We start from the raw sequence: 23,726 nt of genomic DNA on the forward strand, positions 1-23,726 counted from the left end.
ATCCTTCCTATAACGTGACCAAAACTGAACACAATATTCCAAATGTGGTCTAATCAGAGTTTTATAGAGCTGCAACATTACCTCTCGGCTCTTAACTCAATCCCCCGGCTAATGAAGGCCAGCACACCACACGCCTTCTTAACCGCCCTATCCATTTATGCGGCAACTTTGAGGGATCTATGTACTTGGGCCCAAAGATCTCTCTGTTCCTCTACACTGCTAAGAACCCTGCCATTAACCATGTACTCTGCCTTCAAGTTCGTTCTTCCAAAGTGTATCACTTCAAACTTCTCCAGATTGAACTCCATCTGCCACTTCTCCACCCAACTCTGCATCCTGTCTAAATCCTGTTGCAATCTACGACAACCACCTTCACTGTCTACTACACCACCAACCTTCGTGTCATCTACAAACTTACCAGCCCATCCTTCCACTTCCTCATCCAAGTCATTTATAAAAATCACAAAGAGCAGGGGTCCCAGAACAGATCCCTGTGGAACACCACTACTCACCAACCTCCATGTCAAATACTCCCCTCTACAACCACCCTCTGCCTTCTGTGAGCAAGCCAATTTCAAATCCACACAGCCAATTTTCCATGGATCCCATACCTCCTGACTTTCTGAATGAGCATACCATGGGGAACCTTGTCAAACACCTTGCTAAAATCCTTTAATACTACATCCACCACACTACCTTCATCGATTTATCTTGTCACTGCCTCAAAAAAACTCCATTAGGCTTGTGAGGCATGACCTACCCTTCACAATGCCTTGTTAACTCTCAAGACTATGCTTCTCCAAATGCTCATAAATTCTGTCCTTAAGAATCCTCTCCAATGGTTTGCCTACCACTGATGTAAGACTCACTAGTCTACAATCCTCATAATTACCTCTTTTCACCTTTCTTGAACAATGGAACAACGTTTGCCATCTTCCAATCCTCCGGTACCATTCGTGGCCAGGGAGGACTCAGATCACCGTTAAGCTCCAGCAGTCTCTTCCCTCACTTCTCATAGTTACCTGGGGTATATCCTGTCCGACCCCGGGGACCTATCTATCCTAATGCTTTTTAGTAGCTCCAACACTGCTTCTTTGTTAACCTTGACGTACTGCAACACATTTGCCTGTGCCTGTACTATGCTAACCTCTCGTTCATCTAAGTCCCTCTCCCTAGTGAACACTGAAGCAAAATATTCATTTAGAACCTCCCCTACCTCCTTTGCCTACAGACACATTTTTCACCCTTATCCCTGTGCAGTCCTGCCCTCACCCTAGTCATCCTCGTGTTCCTCACATACGTGTAGAGCGCCTTTAGGGTTTTCCTTAACCCTATTTGCCAAGGCCTTCTCATGTCCCCTTCTAGCTCTCCTATGTCCCTTCTTAAGCTCCTTCTCTTCACTCTCAAGAGCCCTGTCTGCTTTTTGCTTCCTAAACCTTAAATATGCTTCCTCCTTCCTCTTGACTAAACCTTCCACCTCTCTTGTTAACCATGGTTCCTTCACCCTACCATTTTTTCCTTGTCTCAGCTGACAAACCTGTCCAGAACCCCATGTAAGTGGTTCTGATATGATGAAGCAGGAATAGATTTATATACAAGATCTTTGAATTTAATGTACAATGGGAAAGTCAGCTCAAGGTAGGTGATTAACTAGTGTGACAGTGCAAGATGGAATCTGTGCTGGAAAAGTAGGGCAACTTCAGGTTTAAAGGGTGGACCATGAGAAAATAGAAATGAATTAGGAGATGATAGAATCTAGAGGTGAAAATAGATTAGAGGAATATTACATTGTGAAGATGTTATGGTGGTCTTAGTGTTAAAATTCCGATCAAGGTTGAACAGAAGTCCAAGGTTGGACTAAGGATGGAAGTTACTGGCAATTAAGCAAGCAAGAGCCAGAATTAATAGCTCAACACTTCCCACTTCGCGTTGTAAAAATTGTCCCTTGCCTGGAGATGATGCTGCTGATCGGATATGGAAGGTGGTAAAGTCTTGAGAAGCAAGAAAAACAAATGCTGAAGGTTAGTAGACAACTATTAGATTGGTACCAAATGTAAGGGCAATCATATCAAATTAAACTAAGTTAGGGGTGAGAGTTGGGGCATTTTGGTCGATACAGTTTAATATAGAGGATTAAGTTTCCTTTTCAGACAAAAAGAATGCCGATTTAAAGAAAAGTGTTGAAGAAAGTAGAGGAACAGATACTTGATGATAAATTCATAATTTCTTGAAAATACCTTTGTAGGTAGCAATCATAAAGGCAAGTCATATTCCGTTAAAATGGGATATACAATACAAAAGCAGCAACTCCAGCTTGTTGCAAAATTTTGCACCCTGTCCCACATCTGACCCATCTTCCTTTGTTACCAACCTTCCTATAACTTTAAAAGCCTCTTATCCTTTGCTTCACTCCATACTGCTTTTGTCTTCTTAGCCCCGAGTCTCAAAGCAACGTCTATCCATCAGCTGTGGTCTATTGCATTTTCACTCCTCCCTCAAATCCTACTGTGATATCAGTATGTTAATCATAGAGTTGTATTGCACAGAAACGGGCCCTTCATCTTACCATGTCCATGCTCTTTGCCCATCTACATTAATTGCATTTGCCCACATTAGATCCATATCCTTCTGTGCTTCGTTTATTCTATACTTTGCTCTCTGTCTCAATGTCTCTTAAATGTAGCGATTGTATCTGATTCCACTAACCCCATTTTTAGGCTTTTATGCTTTTTGCATCTTGGAATTCTAATTGATTCTTTTATTTTGCTGCTTTTGTCTAATTCCCTCGTGCTCTTTTACCACATTTATAGTCACAAGCCATAAACTTTCATCTGTTGTTTCTCTCTCCATAGATAATTCCTGATCTGCTGAGTATCCCCCAAAATTCCTGTTTTAATTTCACCTTTCAACTTCTTGTGCATAGAACATAGAACAGTACAGCACAATACAGGCCATTCAGCCCACAATGTTGTGCCGACCTTTAAACCTTGCCTAAGACTATCTAACCCCTTCCTCCCACATATCCCTCTATTTTAAATTCCTCCATATGCCTATCTAGTAATCTCTTGAATTTGACCAATGTACCTGCCTCCACTACCACCCCAGGCAGCGCATTCCGTGCCCCAACCACTCTGGGTAAAAAAAAACCTTCCTCTGATATCTCCCTTGAACTTCCCACCCATTACTTTAAAGCCATGCCCTCTTGTATTCTGCAGAACCCATTGCTACTCTATTTAAAGAATTGAAAGACCTTATTGCATTCAAATTGCTACGTAAATATAACCTGATCTTTAACAGTTTAATGTAATTGTGCTTCTTTCAATTTGAAATGAAATAACAATCGCATTCTGCTTGCATGCAACATCAACATACAAATGAAATGATCTCTGTGAATGCTATTATAAAAAGTGAATAAAATTTTATCATATCCTTTTAGGATTCAAGTGAATTGTAAGCAAAAATAACTAAGCTTTGTTTGATGTCTGAATCTAAGCCAGCAAGGGTAGGCATGGTAGTGTAGTGGTTAGCGTAATGCTATTACAGCACGAGCGACCCAGGTTCAATTCCAGCCGCTGTCTGTAAGGAGTTTGTACGATCTCCCCATGACTGTATGGATTTCCTCCGGTTTCCTCCCACATTCCTAAGACGTACGGGTTAGGAAGTTGTGGGCATGCTATGTTGGTGCCGGAAGTGTGGCAACACTTGCAGGCTGCCCCCAGAACACTCAACATGCAGTGAAATGCATCTTTTGCGTATCGATGTACATGTGACTAATAAAGAAATCTTAAACGTGCATGGTGGTCTTCTCTAGCCTAATTTCTGTAACACATTTTATCAGTTATAAATTCTGATGACAAGATGTTTCCATTTTTAAGTGACCTGATGCTCCTATGCCTATTTAAAAAAAAATTGCATTCAAAGGTAACATCTTGCCATGGTTTACTTAATAGCTCTTTCTTGTATAAAGAAGCCAATTTCTGTCAATGGAATGTTTTTTTTCCAGTAGTGTTCATTAGAGAATTTGACAAGACCAGTAAACTACATTGGAGTTTCTGTAACCTTTAACTGCTATAGGCTGCATATTAGCTAGTATTACATTCCCCTTAATGGTGAGCAGACATTACTGGATGTTACTTTTTTAACTGCTAAGTGAAGACTGTGCTCTTTTTTTTTCATCTCCATTCAATCAGCTCATGGTTGTAGTAAAGTATTAGTGCTGCTTAATTCAGTTTATCACTATTTTGCCAACCATGGCTCTTTTGCTGTGCTTTCTGCACCATTTCCAATTCCCTGCTTTTTCTCACTCTTTGGGATATCCTTCAAATTATTATTGTATTTTCTCTATCAGAATTTTGTCTTGCCTTTATTTAATTTTTGAATCTCCTTCCCTGGTATACTGATTGCTCTTGGGTTGAGATTGGGCTATAATTTTTTCGAGTGAGAAAGTAAACCTGAGAGAAAGTAAACAGTACCATGGGGAAGATTAAGTACTAAAGCCTCAGTTTAATTTTTACATACCTCATATTCTAATAAAGCTGCCGATTTCTTCCAGGTGGGTGTACATGGCATTAGAATAGAATTCATCAATGAAAAAGGATCAAAACGCACCGCCACATACCTGCCGGAGGTTGCGAAGGAGCAAGGTCAATGTTGCACTTTATGTACACTCTAACACAGATTTCCCTCTTTCCCAAGTTTAAAATAATTATTCCTTAGTAGCTGCTTTTCTGCATTTAACCAAACTATTGTACTCAATATACTTATTTTAAGAATGCGATTGGGTTGCAACCTGTGACCTGATGCTCCTATATGCCTATTTAAAAAAAAATTGCATTCAAAGGTAACATCTTGCCATGGTTTACTTAATAGCTCTTTCTTGTACTTTATTGCAGGTTGGGACCATATTCAAACTATAGATTCCTTGTTACGAAAGGGTGGCTACAAAGCTCCTATCTCTAATGACTTCAGGAAGACCATTAAACTGACCAGGTAAATGTATACCTTCATTTAGATGCATCTGTTTTTAAATATGCAACTCAACATTGTAAGTTTACTAACTGCATAACAATTATAATATACTAGAAATTCATCAACTTTAAATATTCATTTACTACTTGTGTACTGAATTAGTCAATTTAGATTATAAATTAAACAATTCCAAATCTGGTAGCATTTGACTCTCTTCACTTGGTCTATATCTGAGTTCTCCCATCTCTCACCATTTATTTAATACTTTCCTTCCAAAATGAACATTATGTAGTCTGTTGAACAACATGCAAATCTGCCTTTACAAATCCCCTACTCTAGTAATATGTGGGTAAAGTGTACTTCTAGATTAGAGATTTATTATTATTATTTACATAAGATGGAGACACGAGCATCCTATGTAAAACTTGGGATATTCCTCAAATTTCAATGTCTAGATGTCCAATTTTGTTATGACAATAATACTTCTAAGGCATCTTTATGCTCTAGACAGCATGATTGTGTTAAATAAAAACACTCAAGTTGCTTTTGCATTTTCTTCCATTAAATTCTTGTTAAATTGGGTCATCTCTTGTGAATGGCTGAAGATTTGGCATGTGGGACATAATGCGGAAAATGTGAAATTGTTCATTGTGGAAGGGAAAAATAGAGAACCAATGTCCAAATGTTGAGAGATGGCAAAATGAGACGCAGAGAGTCCTGGATGCCCTGGTACGTGGTTCGCAAAAGGTTAATATTACAAATACAGCAAGTAATTAAGTTATCGTTTATGGCAAGGGGAATTGAATTCAAAAATAGAAATGTTATGCTGCATTTATGTAGGACACTGGTGAGACCGTACTGTCTGTAGTATTGGTCTTATTTAAGGAATGATAGAAAGTAATTGGAAACAGTTCAGTGAAGATTTACTTCATTGATACCTGGCGTACACATATTGTCTTATGATGAAGGATTAAACAGGCTAGGCTTGAGAGTGAGAGGCTTTTTGTTTCATAACATCCTAAGAAGTCTTTACAAGGTGGCTGTGGAGAGGATAGGTCCTCATGGGAGAATTTAAAGCTAAAGTTTCAGCTTAAAAATAAGAGATTCACTCACATAAATCAAATGAGAACTATTTTCTTTGACATGAATCTTTGGAACTCTAGTCCTCAAATGGTGGTGGAAGCTGAGTTTTTGTAAATTTTTAAGGCAGCTATATGTAGCACTTTAGGAAACGATTGGTGCTTGAGAAAATATCCCATAAAGGAGTACTTTTATTAATCTGAGCTCATTGTAACTGGTGATGGTAGGGAATTCAGTGGTGACTGGGAGATAGGTATATTCTATATTTTTAAAGAGACTTTCCTGAAGATGAAGCTGTACCTCACAAGATTTTGAAGTGAGGTTACAGTCGGTGCATATTGGAGAGCTGCAATAAGGGAATTGAATTTCTCATTGGATACCCACAAAAGTGACTTTTAATTGTTTAGAAAATAGGTTTCATGTAGTATATAACGTCTGCTGCAAAACAAAGTGCTTGGTAATGATTTGCACACTCTATGCAACTTCTGCTCTCCAGACATTGATCTTGGATTGTTTGTCACATTCAATGTAGTATTCCCTTTTTTTGTTGTTGTAGATTGGAAGTTTGCTTCATATTAGCATAGAAACATTAAGATCATAAAAAACTTATTAGAACAACTCTGTACCAATGGATAAAAGTGGACAGGTTGCTGTTCCCTATTCCTCTTTCAAAACACAATGTTGTAAAGTGTGCTGAAAGGTTAAGAACTGCAAAAAGATGTCTCTACAGAAATGGAAATGGAGACTGACTGTAGGCAGTTTAATCCTTATTTTTAAGCATAATTTCATGCAGGCAAAGTTTTGGTAACCAGTGAAGTTTAGTCATTTGGGAATCTTGACATACATTCTCTGTAATTAGCCAGTCGAAACACTGGCCAAAAAAATTAAACTGAAAGTTGGCATAATCTACTCGATGAAGACCAACACCCCTCTTCATCTGATGGTTTGCACGAGTCTCTTTATTTTACCATACTATCTTAATGTATGGCCTGAGAGGTAGCTGACTCGGTTGTACATGTAGCTTCATTTCAAATTATTCTGCTAAATTTGGCAGTTCATTCTAAGATTTGAGCAATCTGTAGCTCTGAGCATCATTTGGCTGGATTAATTTTAGAGCGGTTAATCTGGATTTTAAACTTCCAGCAGAGAATTTTACAGGTAGATACTTTTATTGAGCTAATTGGAGATGTTAAAACAGAAATCCTGATTAATTCAAAAGGTTTTCTTAAAGGCTCCCAACATGGTCCAAGCATAGATGCATTTATGGTAGATTTACAATAATCCATAAATAAAGGATTTGGGTGGAGCGGAGTGACACCAATGATGAATGTTCTTTAATCCCCACCACTGTTTTATCATGAATTCTTATGAGTTGGTATTCCATATCAATGTTTCCTCAGCTGTACAAATTGTATTCAATTTTGCAATCCCAAGTTCTTCATTAACTATTCTTTGGCACAGTTCCTCATCCAGTTATTTTTATATACTATATATGGTACATGATTACTCCTGGTTGTTCTGAATGCTTCTCCATATCCACTGGAAGAATGCTAAAAATTATTTGCATTTAAAGTTGTGTTCATTTTCAGAAACTCAGCTCAGAGGAGGGTGTCATGTCTGTTCTGCTCCAGCAAATCTGGAGGCCATTAACAAGGGTCTCATTTGTGGCTTTACGGTTTATGGTTTCTGTATATAAAATTCATAAGGCTTTCTATGTTTGAGATAGAAGTCAACATGATGTAGTCTGACCTTGATCTCCCACATTATTACTGTGCTATTGTATTTATCAATCTTGATGCTATACAACTTGCGTTCCAGCTTTAGTGGCTTTTGTTTCCTTATTTATCATCATCCACTGCTCTATAATATGCTGTAATATCACCTCCATCCTTGACCTTTGGCATTGTCCATCTGCTGTATATCTTCAAAAATATATAGTCTTTTCGGTAGCCTCATGAATAGCCCCTTTGAATAAGGATACCGCTCAAGCAATTGATTCTTTTGTTCATAACCCAAGAATACAATACAAACACTAAGGCTTGAAATGTAGATATAAAATGTACTTCATTCAGATTCTTTCACATTTATATTTTAACAAGTGTTTTGTATATTTGCTTGATGGCACCCTATTGTTCTTTCAGTTAATGGATATTTGCCACATGTACCACAATCCTTTAATGAGTTGATTTTAAATGAAGGCAGACTTCAAGTATGAAGATTAATTCTCACCATGCAATTCAAGGGATCACCTCATTCAGCAATTTTTTATGTTCTCCTTGAACATTGGAATACTTTGGATAATAGGTTGGGGTTGCATTGATGCTATTTTTGGATTAATACTGATATTTTAAACCCTATTTTCTAACTAATTAAAGCACCTTGGGTTTTGCTGCATTCATCATCTGAAGTATTTTCATCTGGTGCTGTACTTGGTCCCGACTCCTCAATATCAAAGTCAATGTGTTGGAGTGTTTTTCCAAAAAAGGTTGCTCCTGCATAAAAGCAAGTTTCACAATTGTGCTTGCATGTTCCAGTAAATAAAATATCACACCTTGGATTACTTAAAGAGAAATAAAAATTTGGAAATATTTTGGTTAAGCAGTATAGGTGAAGAGAAACAGATTTAAAGTTTCAGGTTGATTCTAAACTGAGGTTTGGAGCACAGTAATCAAAAGATTGAAACTGAAAGGCCCCCAGTAATTATAATAAGCTGTGCAATAAAAGAAATGACCTTGTTGTTGAAGTATGAACATAGTTTGCTTATTCTTGTTGACATAGCAGTAAATCCTTTGCCTTTTCTCAACAAACATGGTTTCTATGATTTGTGACTTAATTTGTGTTTTAAAACTTCTTTGTTTTTAGATCTTGAACTTGCAACATATAACTAATGTTAAATTTTACCTGCAGAGTTTCAGTTTGCATGAATATACAAGCTGTTTTTATTTTCAATTTTGCCAGTACCTCTTCTGTAATGCAGTTTCAGTTGACTATGTATGAATTTGAGAAAGGTAACTGGAAAGCCTGTTACCATATGGGTGCTACAGTATATTTCCACCATCCCAGATTTAAGCTTCTTCATTTGGTCTGAATAAAGCCAACGTCTCCAATTTCCATATAGAATCAGTTCTTAGCTTATTAACCGGATAAGTAGATAGGTGAGTGGTAGAAATTTTTTGCTGTTTTCTATCATCGCCATTTGATGCTGGGACAATTGTTAACTTTAATTAACCAGTCTCAAAAATAGAATAAAGGAAATTTATCATTGTTTTTGATCCACAACTCTCAATACCAATCTTGCTGGCAGGAGTTGCCAGTTCCCATCATTTGGACATTTAATCCACAGTAGTTATCGGACTTCTGAGTATGTGAGATGGAAGTCTGAGACATACCGAGTGACAGTGGTACCAAATTTATTGCTGTGCTCTGCCACTGGATGCCATATGGAATCCAATAGCAGAGTTCAGATTTGCTGAGATTTGGGCTTTGCATAGGAATTGAGCCTCCATTGATCGAATGGACAGTCAGAGACTTTTTCCCAGGGCGAAAATGGCTAACACGAGGGGGCATCATTTTAAGGTAATTGGAGGAAGGTATAAGGGGCACGTTAGAGGTCAGTTTTTTTTACACAGAGAGTGGTGGGTGCGTGGAACACACTGCCAGCAAATGTTGTGGGGCAGATGCACTAGGGACATTTAAGAGCCTCTTAGATAGCCACATGAATGGTAGAGAAATGGGAGGGAAGGGTTAGATAGATATTAGAGCAGGATAAAATGTCGGCATAACATTGTGGGCCGAAGGGCCTGTACTGTGCTGTAGTGTGCTATGTTCTATTGGTTTCAATGGAGAACAACTTCTCCATTGTTCTCCATTGAAACCAATAGAACATTGGTTCCACACATGAGAACAACTTCTCTGAGTTTGCTGACTAGACTTCTCCTAATGTTAAATACCTCTGGATTTCCCCTCATGAGGCTGAGAGGAATCTGGAGGAATAACTTTTTACATTGTGAGTAATGAGGATCAGGAATGCACTATGGAGGAAGTAGTGCCAGCAGATTCAATCATAGCAATCAAAAGGGAACTGGACACGCCCTTGAAAGATATTTGTAGGGTTGAGGAAGAGGATGGGTGAGTGAGTCTAGCTGAATTGTTTTTATGTTGAGCTGGCATGGGCTGAATGAGTGTCCTTCTGAATTAAACCTTTCTGTGATTTGAATTGGTTATTAATTATTGAAATAACGTCCAATTCTATTCTTCACTTTTTGCCACCACCCCTTCCGTTCCCACCCGCCATAGAACCATCCTAGCATTTTTTTTATTTCATTCTTTCATTGGTTTTTGCCCCCTGCTTCCAGTTATCTATATGTAATGTAAATAACAGTGACTAGAACACCAAGGAATTTGGCAACCCAGTAACCTCATGACTGATTATGTGCTTCTGCATTAGCCAACCACCCTTAGTTTCTGCTGGTTTAACCAACTCTCAGTCCACTTCAGAAGCCCACCAATCCCATTCCTTCCTGGCTTTTGGTCACAGTGACATGATTTCAGATGCTTTGCTGAAATCTGTCTGTTGTAAGTATTTTTTTAAACTTTTTTAAAAATGTTTAAACTTTTATTTCCATAATCAACATTAATTTTAAAAGTTTTTAAATTCTCTTAATGTCTGACCCAGCTCTGTCTCTTGCCCACAGCCGTCCATACGTTCTGGGACACAGGGCCTGGGCTGTATGCTGCTTGAGGCCTACTTGCCATCTGAACCTTGCCATTCAATTTTAAGGTGTGGAATGTCAGCTTGATTGCTTTCTGCTTCTGGGCTGTTTGACTGTGGTGGGCCTGCTCCAGCACAATATGGCTCGCTTTGTTATTTAGTTTTCATTCTTTGGGTATTTTCGATTCTATTGGTTTCCCAAAGGAGATGCTAAGGATATAATTTTACTTTGCCAAGTTCCATTTTACAAAGTACATCTTGGCAAGTATTTTTGTTTGACTTGGCTTGTTTATGAGGTGTTGCTTTCGTCCTTCCTGAAATTGTCTTTTTGTAATCCACCTAAAAAAAATTGAGATCTCTGCTCAGTGTTAAATTCTTTCTGAATATGTTCCTGTGAATCACCCTGAGTCATTTCACTACATTAAAGTTCAGCTATGCCTGATATTGTATAAATGGACTGTCCTCAGTGACAGCACCTTGGAAAGCAAGTTTCAATATTTTGAATTTTGAAGGGGAGAAAACTCTTGTTTTTGGATGTCAGACTTTCACCCTCCGCCATCAGATTTCTGAACAGTCCATGAACGCAAGAACACTACCTCGTTATTCCTCTTTTGCACTATTTATTTAGTTTTGTAACTTAATGTAATTTTTACGTCTTGCACCGTACTGCTGCCGCAAAGCAACAAATTTCACAACATATGTCAGTAATAATAAACCTGATTCTGATTCTAATTTAGTTTTTCAATGAACCAGATTTCTAGAAAGGAAGAGCATAGAGTCCAAGTGGAAAATATTGGGAATACTCCATTGGCTATATAAAGCAATTGTATATCCAATTAAGAAGTGCACTGGTAATGATCAAAGACCTATGATAGGCTATGTGATAATTACTGGACCATGCAATGATAAAATAAGTTCTGTATTAAACTGCAAAGCTATAGAAGATGGGAAGGAATAGGTGGTATTTTGGAAGGCTAATATGCTGGTCAGGAGTCAAATTGGTACATTGTTCTATTTTGTGAAAGGCTTTGGAAAACATAAGGATTAAGCAGAGTCGGTATGGACTTATGAAAGGAAAATTATGACTAATTTACTGGAGTTCTTCAAGGATGTGACCAGTAGAATAGACAAGGGAGAACCAGTGGATGTAATCAATTTGTATTTTCAGTAGGCTTTCAATAAGGTCTCACAAAGGAGTTGGGGGTAATATACTGACATGGATTGATAATTTGTTATCAGACAAAACAGACTAGGAGGAAACAGGTCTTCTTCAGCTGGCAGACACTATGGTCCCCAACCCAAGGAACTGCTTTCTTGACTAATCCATGTATTAAAAATGGTGAACGCTGCTGTGTTCCCTTCATTGCTTTACTGTATGTGCATACCAGCAATGTATCCACTACGCAGATGGAAATGGATCTGCCAGTTTGCATACTAGAGTTGTTTTGTTTTGAGACTTTACACATGGTAGGAGCAGGGGAATTAATGGATACAGTCCGCAAGACTTTAGGATAACAAAAAAAAATCTTAAGATTGGATGTGATTCATTTTGGTCCAAGATGGGGAGGAGAACTGGTTTTCCTTTTCTTAAACTTAACTGTACACTTCTTCCTTTTCCAATTCATGCACGCATGGTAAAACCATCCAACGTTTCCGACATTAGCGCAGGATAAGCGTTCTTTAACTTGAGACTCCTGATCCAATTCTGCTTCTATTTGGGCTATTTTAATTCAACAGTCTGATTACAGAATGGCATTGGTTTCAGGACAGTGTTTTCTGTTCATGTGTAGTTAAGTCCTAGTTCCACAAAAACGCCAGTGTAAGTTTTATTTTGAGTCTTGGAAGTTTTTCTCTACCACAGTAGATGACATATTTTAAAATGGATGCAGTGATTAAACATAGCTTGAAGTATTGTTCAAGTTCAAGGTTGTCATCAGACTTTCACATGCTGCCAACTTTGAATCTGATGGATTCTTATGCTATTCATAGTTATACAGTATGGCAATAGACACCTGAGCCCAACTCATCCGTGCTGACCAAGGTGTCTTCCTGAGCTTGTCCCATATGCTTGTGTTTGGTCCACATCCCACTAAACCTTTCCTATCCATGTACCTGTCCAAATTTCTTTTAAACATTGAGAATTGTACCCACCCCTACCACTTCATCTAGCAGCTCATTTAATATTCCCAGCACCCTTTGTGTGGGAAAACTTGCCTCTCAGGTCCCCTTTAAATCTTTCCTCTCTCACCTTAAACCTGTGCTGTCTACCTACCCTGGGAAAAAGACTGTGACAATCTATCTTATACTATAAGGTCACCCCTCGGCCTCCTCCTCTTCAGGGAAAACAGTCCCAGTAATAATTTTGTTCTTGGGACCTAGTACATGTCCTGCTTATATGTTGCATCCAAATGGGCTGCTCTTAATTTCTACCCAGGATTTCAGTGTTGACATTATAAACTAATGTGTCTGTAAATGCTGGAAGGTCACTGTAGGACATTTTATAGTATAGGATGTGGTAGCAATAGGGAGAGTGCAGAAGAGATTCACCAGGATGTTGCCTAGAATGGAGGGCTAGATTTACAGAAGGAGAGATTGGAAAGGCTGGGTTATTCTCACTGGAACATAGGAGACTGAGGGGGTGACTTTATAAAATTGAGGGGCACAGATAGGATAGATGGTCTTTTCTTCCCCCCAGGGCAGGGAAGTTTAACTAGACAGCACAGGTTTACAGTGACGGGGGAGAAATGTAAAAGAGATCTGGGGGGCAAGTTTTTCCACATCTGGAATGAGTTGCCCGAGGAGGTGGTGCAGGCAGATACACTTACGACATTTAAAAGGCATTTGAATAGGTACTTAGACAGGAATGGCAGAGAGCATTACAGGTCTGATGCAGACAAGTGGGATTAGTGTATATAGGCATCACAATTGGCATGAGAGAGGTGGGCCGAGACAGCCTGTTTTGGTGCTGTACAATTCTGAGAACTTTTAGGCTTTGACAGTATTATTTTGGTGGTTTGATGAAAATGCCTGTTGATTAAATTCATCAGGACGTTTCTACAAACCATTCTTTGTTCATTTGCATCAGTATCTTTTCAGTAAATAAATGCATATGCATGCAAAGAGTTATGGTCAACTAAATTTGGGTAGTCTTGAAAGCAAAATGTTGCAGATGCTGGGAAATGAATAAAGACCAAAACTCCTGGAAATTCAATAGATCAAGCAGCTACTGAGAGAGCAAATCAGACTTGACTTGAAATGTATTACCTTCATCAATGGTCCCTACACAGAGAGCAAACCTTTGGTAATGATAAATCTATTTATTTATACAGTAGTATTTAGCACTATTTAACCAGTATACACCATTTAAGGGTTTCCTTCCATCCTTTAGGCCACAGAGTGGTTGGTACTGCTCCGTACACTTCTCATGGAGTTGTATTGGAATGAAAGTCATATCCATTGTGCCTCTAAGTGAACAGAATCCATGTTGCAGTTTGGCGTGCAGCTCTTTGACCACTGGGATGAGAAGATTGAGCTGGGAACTGATGATGACTTGTGACAAACAGCAGGGAGAGCCCACTATAGTTACTATAGTTGGACTTGTCTCCTTGAAGATGGCCATAATTAGGGGATCTGAGTTCCCCTAACATTCTCCTCTTCCCAGATGTGTGGGATAAGATTGAAATACCTCACAGGAAATTGTAGAACTTCCATGCATTCCCAAGGCCATTTTTTTTTTCGGTGACGTATAGCCTTCTGACAACTTGTCAATCGGGAATGGTAGAAAATCTGGAAAAGATAGTTTGCTATGGAATGAGCCAAGGGCCCTCATCAAGGATAAGTCATGATTGAGGAGCTCTTTGAAGTGTTTCTTTCAGTAGATGCTGACAGGCTCTGTCTACTTCCATTCTTGGCTGTCAATTGGCTGCTTGGGCCATAGATAATCATGACAGTACTGAAGAATCTGCACATGTCATGATTGTAATTGAATTGCTGGATCTCCTGCTCTCTTTCCACCAACCATCTATTCTATAGGTTATGGATTTTCTGTTGGACCTTTCCCTTCAGATGCCTGTGGAGATGTTCATTTTCCCTTGGGATGTGGTGGAGCTTCTAATTCTGAAATGCTTTGCAGTCGCAGTTAATAAGATCCTGGATCTTCTGGCCATTTTTATCAAATAAATTCTGGTTCTTAGTATTTTCATGAGTTGTAATTATGGTGCACTTGCCATCAGGCATTATCAGATGTTGTGGCTTGTATTGCCTGGGAGTCATCAGGTTAATCTGTGAGGTTGCACATGTGTACCACTATACATACCCTTTCTCAACCGCCCAGAAATCTTTGGCTCAATTAGTTGAAGCATCCTTTTCAAATCTGGCTGCCGTCAGAAATTCGTAATTGAGATCGTGTCATGATGGCATGCAGGCCTTGATTCTAACCAATGAGATCCAAACACACTGCATCATCATCCCAACACCTTTTCTGATTTTTCTTTCTCTATTGCTGTACTTCAACTCCAGCAAGGTTTCCACTGGAGTACAATCAACCTGCAGGACTAGTGGGAAATTATTCAATCTACAGTACATCCAATCCTGAACCAAGGCTCTCCCAACCTCAGTAGTCGAGCTGCGGACTACGTTTGATCACGCACGTGTCCGTAGGCTGACCTCCCAAGCTGTCTTTGCTGAAGCATATGCAAGGATGGGCCTTGCACTTCTGCGAAACAAAGGTTCTAGCACAGCCTTTCACCACTGTACAACTCCACCGTCTAACAATACATATCCATGATGAGACCCTGGAAAACATGCACCACTTCCCATTTCTTGGGGGCTGTCTCTCGGTGAAGGTAGACGTCAGTGGTGAAATTCGTCTTCAGCTTCAGTATGCCATTTCAGCCTTTGGCCACCGGAGGAAAGGAATGTTTGAGGATCAGATCCCGAACCCAGCACAACCATGATCAACTAGGCATCAGAGATTCCTTCACTAGTAGCTTCTGAGTTTTGAACTACTTAGAGCAGGAACCTCAAAGCGCTAGGGAGTTGCAGCTAATGCTACCGCTGCCTTATCCTCCAAATCTACTGGCAGACCAAGCGAGTCAACATCCAGACCAATATACGCAACATACATTACACTAAGTTCCATTGGACAGGCCATGTTGTTTATGTTCTTGACACCAGACTGACTAAGCAGGTACTCTATTCTGACCTTTGTCTTTGTATGAGATTACCAGGTGGACGACAGGAATGATTCAAGAATGTCTCAAAAACTCCTTGGGAGAAATGTAACATCCTCACGGACTCCTGGGAATTCCTAGCCTGGGACTGCTCAAAGTTGAGAAGGAGCATTCAGTATGGCACTGAATATCTTGAGCCCATCCATGGGGCTTGCATAGGCTCAGCATAAATGGTGAAAAGGGCAAACTACTGACATGCACAATTCTACCCAACTCATTGGCAAAATCTGCAGGTCCTGCGCTGACTTCATCCATCGAACTGGAGTGGAAGCAAGTTATCTTTGAACCCAAGGAACTGCCTAAGTAAAAGGATTGTTCCTTAGCTTCATTTTGTTTTACTTTAGTTCCCACTATTGGTATTGGTTTATTATTGTCATTTGTACCGAGGTACAGTGAAAAGCTTGTCTTACAAACCGATCATACAGGTCAATTCATTACAGAGTGCATTGAAGTAGTACAGGTAAAAACAATAGCAGTACAGAGTAAAGTGTCACAGCTACAGAGAAAGTGCAGTGCAATAAGGTGCAAGGTCACAACACGATAGATCATGAGGTTATAGTCCATCTCATTGTATAAGGGAACAGTCTTATCACAGTGGGGTAGAAGCTGTCCTTAAGTCTGGTGGTATGTGCCCTCAGGCTCCTCTATCTTCTACCCGATGGAAGAGGAGGGAAGAGAGAATGTCCCAGGTGGTGGGGTCTTTGATTATGCTGGCTGCTACACCAAGACAACGAGAGGTAAAGACAGAGTCCAAGGAGGGGACGCTGGTGTCCGTGATGCGCTGGGCTGTGTCCACAACTCTCTGCAGCTTCTTGCGGTCCTGGGCAGAGCAGTTGCTGTACCAAGCTGTGATACATCCAGATAGGATGCTTTCTATGGTGCATCGGTAAAAGCTGGTGAGAGTCAAAGGGGACAAACCAAATTTCTTTAGCTTCCTGAGGAAGTAGAGGCGCTAGTGAGCTTTCTTGGCCGTGGCATCAACGTGATTTGACCAGGACAAGCTGTTGGTCATGTTCATTCCCAGGAACTTGAAACTCTCACCCCTCTCGACCTTGGCACCATTGATGTAGACAGGTGCATGTACACCGCCCCCTTTACTGAAGTCAATGACCAGCTCTTTTGTTTTGTTGACGTTGAGGGAAAGGTTGTTGTCATGACACCTTTCCACTAAGCTCTCTATCTCCTTCCTGTACTCCAACTCATCGCTGTTTGAGGTACGGCCTAAAACGATGGTATCATCTAATCGGTCTGTATAACAGCAGTCGTGATATGCCTGTTGCAAGTTCAGCAAAAGTTGTCATTTAAATGTAGCCAACACCAAGCCAAATGTTTGATAAATCTGTTGTAGTAGCAAGGATAGTATGGTGCTGGTTTTGTTTGGTGAATTACCTGTAGATTATTATAGGCCAAAAATCCTCTTGTGAAGTCCCCAAACCTTTACATATGGAAGGAGCCAAAGGAAATGGATATGATCTCCAAGACTCGAGACGAGTAGGTCCCCAACATTATAGAGGTCTAATTCTGGTATGAGTGTTGTGATTTAAAGAATGGAAGGACTTTGCAACGTACACATGCTCTGTTTCATCCCATATGAGCAAATGAATGGTCGAGAAAGTTGCTGAATTAGGAAAGTGTGCAAAAACAAAGGTTGTCTCTGCTGTTGAGTGATGCATCAAAGTATAAAACAAAATAAAATCAGCTATTTGTGAAATAAGACAGTTTAGTTTGGAATTTTTAGCTTGTGACTGAAACGAAACAAATTTCATCATTGGAAACTGAATTGCATCAAGCTTGCATCTATAAATGTAGAGCCATTCAGTTATTTAATCATTCTGTACTCTTATTTCCTGCTTTTAAAACATTGATAAACATTCTTAAACTCAGTAATAATTACTGTGAAATTATTCCTTCTAGCTGCAGCATTGTGCAATGACTTTATGCTGAAATCACAGTAGTCCTAGTCCTCTGTAGTTTTGTTGGTACTTTAATGATCCTTAGTATTGTTTCATTTTGCTGTGTTTAGATGTTTACACAGGATGATTATTATAATCTGAGTTCACTAGACATGAACATGATTGAGGGATTTGTCATTTCTGAACCTAATCCAAACTTTTGGATTAAATTTCAGCTTCACTGTTCATTTCCAGCCATTCATGAGTAAAACTTGCATTTGTATTGTACTTTTAATGCCTGCAGAATTCTTTTGGGCACTTCAGTCAGTGAATTACTCCTAGTGGAGGCACTGTTGTTTGAACAAAATAGCAACCGTTGTATGCACAAGTCCTATAGATAACATTGATAAATGAGCAGTTAATCTGTTACTTGGTGTAGATATAGGGATAAATATTGGCAATAAGAGCGTTCTTTCTCATTTACAAATGCTATTGTCTGAACCTGGGTCTCATTTTGATCTTTCAAAAACTAGTAACCATGCCAATCATTTATTCAGACTTGCAGCGTTGAATTGGCCAGATTTTGTTCAAGCTGGATTTTGAGAGAAATTGATTAGCACTCCAATGTAGTGATAAAGGTATAGAAAAGGGCATCACATTTCATTGTGTGCAACTGGATGTCATACAGGGAATTAATAAATAATGAGGGGAATACAAAGCTGGGATTGCTATCTTCAAGTGAAGTATTTGAGGTAGGTATCTGCATATTTGAATTCTTGCCTGCTTTTGTATTCCAGTAACAAGCTTGTCATTTTTATTAGCTTACCTTACAAAGAATCCATAATATACTTTCAATAATTTGTTATAAAATGAGGATCCTGCAACCGAGCAATGTTTATTGGAGATGTTCACCATATTAGCAGTTGATATGCTTTCTTGAATCTTTTCAAACCTTATAAAGAACTTTTTCTTTTTTTGCAGGTACCATAGTGAAAAGATGACACTGAGTTACTCAGAGTATCTAGCTCACCGTCAGCATCACCACTACCAGAATGGCATTGCACACCCTCTACCACCATACAACCATTATTCCTGACAATGACTTGCATGACCAGTCACTTGATCTTTCAGCGGACCTCTTCCCCGGGGACCCTTCCCCTTCCTGGTCTAGCTATCTCTATTACTGTACCATTTTATGATGATAGTTTCCGTTGCCATAGTGACATGCAGCTGTTTTGTTGATGTCAATTTGGCAACGGGTGGTAACGCCTCATAATTATGAATCATTGTATTTTTGTTCAGAACACTTTTTAAAAACAAATTCCAATGAAATTGTCACATTTTGCTTTTTGCATTCCCAAAATTTCTTAAATCTGTGGATGAATGGAAGGAGAGTTGAGATGATATGGCCAGTCTGTCTGAGTTCTAAATTACAAGAACAGGACTTTTCAGGTTATATCTTTGTTCTTGGGCTACATTTCTTCAGTGAGCAGATAAAACTCCTTAGTTTTCTTTAAGGTTGATTCAGATGCTCTAAATGAGTTTAAGAAAATCATTATAGCATTGCTGCTTTTGATTTGCATCAAATTCCTTATACTAATCATTTTAGTATAAAACATTTTTTTTTAAATTTGGGTTTAAAATGCAGCCTTCAAATGGCAATTAGGAAACATATTGGATAGGTAGTGCTAAATGCGTGTGAGAGTATCAGCTGCTTGTGCTCAGCTTTGCACGTTGGTTCTATTAGTCAACAAAACCAAATGTGTATGCTGAGTACAACTGGAAGCCAGTACTCTTGTGTTTAATGCCAGTGACCAGATTAATTTCTCCCTAGCTAGATAAGAAAGGGCTAAATTGAATTGCTTAAATATCATATCATATACTTGTGTATGTGTAGAGTGCTCATGATAAAAATGTTCCTCAAAACTATCCATGGTTCAATATCTATTGGGTATACTTGCCAGATAGAGAGTAATCAGAAGATGCTTCATATCCACCTACTTTTGAATATAAATATTCCTCAGTTTTATTTTCCCTTGTGGGGAAAGTTAACTGTTTTTAGTATATCATGGGGCTGGTGCAGAATTATCTATGAATTTTTTCCTTAAAAAAGGAACTCTGAATTGAAATTTACTGTAATTTGGTTTATGGTTTAAAAAGTGTGATTATGCATCGCTAGCATAACATTGTGAAAGCATTCTTGTAATTTGGGTCTCCATTCTCTTGCTGTTTCTTTCCCTCCTTCAGGAATAAGGGGAAGATACCATGTGGTTAATGTTTTTATTGGATAAATTTACTACCACCAGAGACCATCTATTATGTATTAGGTACTCCCTTTGGAGTAACTCCGTTTTTTTTCTCTGTTGAATTACTGATTATAATATCTTGTTTTGGAGTTTCTTTACTCGCAAACAAATATACCCAATACGTGCATCTAAAATATCACAAAACTTCTGAACTATATATCACCCTTTGTTCATTTTGGTTTGGCAGTGTAGCAAAGTGGTAAACTTTCTCCTTCAAAACATAAATTTACAGCTTGGTTTCTGACTTAAATAGCAGAGAAAATTGACTTGTGTGGATTTGCTTCTAGGAAAATATAAACATTGATTTAGCCTTTTCCAATAATTAGCCAGGCTGTGACGATTCGTTGGTTCTAGGACATGTAATCTTTGAGTAAAACAAACATGGTTTGAGTTGAGTTTAATTATAGGTAATTGACTAACAATTTTTTGTTTACTATGTTCAGAACTCCAATAATTGCATTAGTCAGTGTGAGCATTAGTAATTATACTGGAAAGGAGAGAATTAAGACTAAGTGACTGGGCTGTCATGGTGCTATAACTCAGGGAAGCATTAAAATGCACAGTATTTTATGCAACCTGAGGCTGCCAACACATTTTGTAAAAAGATTTTGCTCAGGCACTTATGGTCAGTGTTAGATGCTTAAATTAACAGTTTATTATGTTGTTGCAAATTTTCTGATTAAGGTGAACCAGATATGACTGGATGCAAAATAAAAGCAGGAAATGTTTGTAGTACTTTCCATTTTCTGCTTTTTATTTCGGATTTCCAGCTTTTGGATAAGCAGATATGGGTTATTTTAAATGCCTGTTCTCAAAAATGGGCAATTTCAAACAGGTTACGTGTATGAAATTTAACAACATAGTATTACTTGCTAAGCCTTATGTTTGTCTGCTCTCCTTTTAAGAAAATAAAAATGAATTTGTATCACTTCAGGGAAAAAGGGTGCAGACAACTATCTAAATTAAGAGTTTAGATCTGGCATAAATGGGATTATTATTGGTACCAAAGGACATGTTTCTTTCTCTTAGCCTGAAAGGTTAGATTAGATTTTCATTAAAGCATGATTGAAACAAATCAAATTGAGGACCACAACTGTAGGAATTCTTCATAAGTCTTTAAAATTTTAGCCTTCGATATGACTATCTTTTTTAAGATCCTTATTATACTCCAGAATTATATATTTGAGCCTTAAAGTCAAATATGACTTTTTTGAAAAGTTTTTAAGATTTGGCTTTATCATTGAAGATCAACTAAGCTTCAAAGACCCTATTGTAAAAACTGTCTCCATCTGATTTCACCTTTGATAGCAGTTGAAGTAAACCATGAATTCTGCTTTTGAAAATCCCAGTGGGCAGCTTAAATAAAGTTTTTCAGACATTAAACGGTAGGACTTTCAGACAGTGAAAGAACTTTTGTCGTTATGCTGCGAAAGAGAGTTCAGTGTGTTAAGTTGTAGTTTTAGTTGACTCCTTCCATTAGTCACAATGAAAGAATTTTAAGGGTTGTGCATCCACAGTAACTCCAAAAGCAATTGTTTAAATTTCACTTGTGTTGCCTTAATTTTGACACAAATAGCACAAAACTGAACAATCTTGTTGGCTGCCAAGTGGAATTTAGTTGACTGAATTTCTCTAAACATCATGTCTTTCATCTCGGCATGCTCATCCTTTCCCTGAGCTCACCACTAGTTGCGGGGAGTGGGTGAAGGAGGGGAGGGTGGGGGAGGGGGGAGAAAAATGGTGCTATATGACTCTGAATAGGTCACGTGACTGGTCATGCTGACTCCGAAATCATATCGGAATAATCTTGATATATGCAGATATTATACAAAACTTTATTACCAGTGTAATAATGATGAAAACAAATATATAAAATCCTGCAGCCTTGTAAGGACGAGGTCAGCAATACTTCCCTGCATGGCGTGGTGGAATGGGACATATCTCGTCGTGTGTAGCTATAGAAGCATGACAGTATGTCCATGCTGGTCAATTTTTTCCTTTGAGAAAATGAATAAACTGAAGCATTAGATATTTAATATTTTTATGGGGCTGTTACATTAAATGCCACCTCTTAAACATGTTCACTTTTTATATACTGTTGTGCAGTAGAGGTTACATCGTGTTGTCGTTCAGACTGAACCAAAGATGCCTCCAGCCATGATCTAATGCTGCTGTGAATTAAGCCTGCTTTCCAGTCCTTCAAGGCTACTGCAGGAAATTTTAATAATTTGTTTTTTATTTTTGTACAATTTGTAACTGGTTTTGCTAGTAGTATTGATTCAATTAAGTTTAATTTGAAGATTCTCACTGAGCACTGTTGAACATTGATGACTGGTAACTTTGCCATGCAGTGGCTGTATCGAAGAAGCCCACTTGTGTGCCTCTCAGACCTAAGGGTTTCTTTAATCTGTATCTTAGAGACCAGCAGGAAATCTTTATACAAAGATGTGTTTAATTATTTTTGCCATTGTTGTTTGAACTCTTGTTTCTTAATTTTACTCTAGACCCAGTAACTACACTGGTTGTCAATCGCACTGAGAGAGCGAGAGAGTTGTTTCAAACTTTTCTAACACATGTATGACAGTTTTTGTACATTGAAGTCAATTCTTTTCAGAATTTTTGGATCTAGTTTCTAAGTTATTTTAGTGGTTTTTTTTATATGTTAAAGATGAAATGAGTTAACACTGTCACCAGCAGACTGATTTACCTACTGATGATACAGTGATGCTGGGATAACAGCTACCTGGTGTAGCTTGTACCCAAAAATGTTTTCATTGTTAGTAATTGTTGAATAATGGCACCACAGTATATGTGAAGAATTCCCTTTCATTATGACTAGATCCTCTTCCACATTTAAAATTTTACAATTACTATTAGTGTTATGATTGTTGAAATGGGCATTTATAGTATGGTTGTAAGTCAGTGTGGGGGGGGGGACTTTATTATAAAATGATCAGTGGGTCTGTGAGACATGGATTGTGGAACAATGTAGTAGTTTTAACACTATTGTTACATTTTAAACCATTTACCCAATAAAATATTAATAATTAATTGGTCTCATGTTGGTACACAGGAAATGAGTGTTTCACGTGCCTATGTATATTGTACTAGTTATGGACAGATTCAAGAAAAATCTCACAATATTGTGGGTTTAGAAGGTTAGAAATGCAATTTTTGATGGAATGGAATTTATTTTTAAATGCTATACAATAGGTGATGGTGGAGGTAGCAGGCACTGAAGTTATTTCCACTCGAGTTGGGAGAGATACCACTTCACAAAGTATGAACAGTACTAGTGGATCTAATGGACTTCCAGCAAAGGGAGACTGCCTACCAATGCTCTGTGAAGGGAATCCACCTACAATCAGAACAACCTGAATTTCAGAATCTATAGAAATCTACAGTGAATTTTTCTAAACTCAAGATTATTGGGGGGGGGGGTGAATCTATAAGGATATTTAGTGAAATATGTGGGGCATTTTCCCCACAATGTTTTTTATCAATAAAATGCCAATAAAAGCACATACAAGTGTTATAA

The 23,726-nt window shown here is 38.5% G+C and overlaps 1 protein-coding gene across 3 annotated transcripts in view; it reads left to right on the forward strand.

Annotated features, from left to right (window-relative positions):
• The window catches only part of LOC127573621 (nuclear protein AMMECR1-like), a 156,056-nt gene extending 132,330 nt beyond the window's left edge, over nt 1–23,726 (forward strand). For all 3 annotated transcript variants that reach the window (XM_052022006.1, XM_052022008.1, XM_052022007.1), the window contains 3 exons: nt 4,553–4,643; nt 4,893–4,989; nt 18,864–23,726. In XM_052022006.1, coding sequence (XP_051877966.1) covers nt 4,553–4,643; nt 4,893–4,989; nt 18,864–18,978 — 303 coding nt within the window. In that variant the 3' untranslated portion in view covers nt 18,979–23,726. The remainder of the gene's footprint in view (nt 1–4,552; nt 4,644–4,892; nt 4,990–18,863) is intronic.

The sequence above is a fragment of the Pristis pectinata genome, chromosome 8, assembly GCF_009764475.1.
Source record: "Pristis pectinata isolate sPriPec2 chromosome 8, sPriPec2.1.pri, whole genome shotgun sequence".
Lineage (NCBI taxonomy): Eukaryota > Metazoa > Chordata > Chondrichthyes > Rhinopristiformes > Pristidae > Pristis > Pristis pectinata.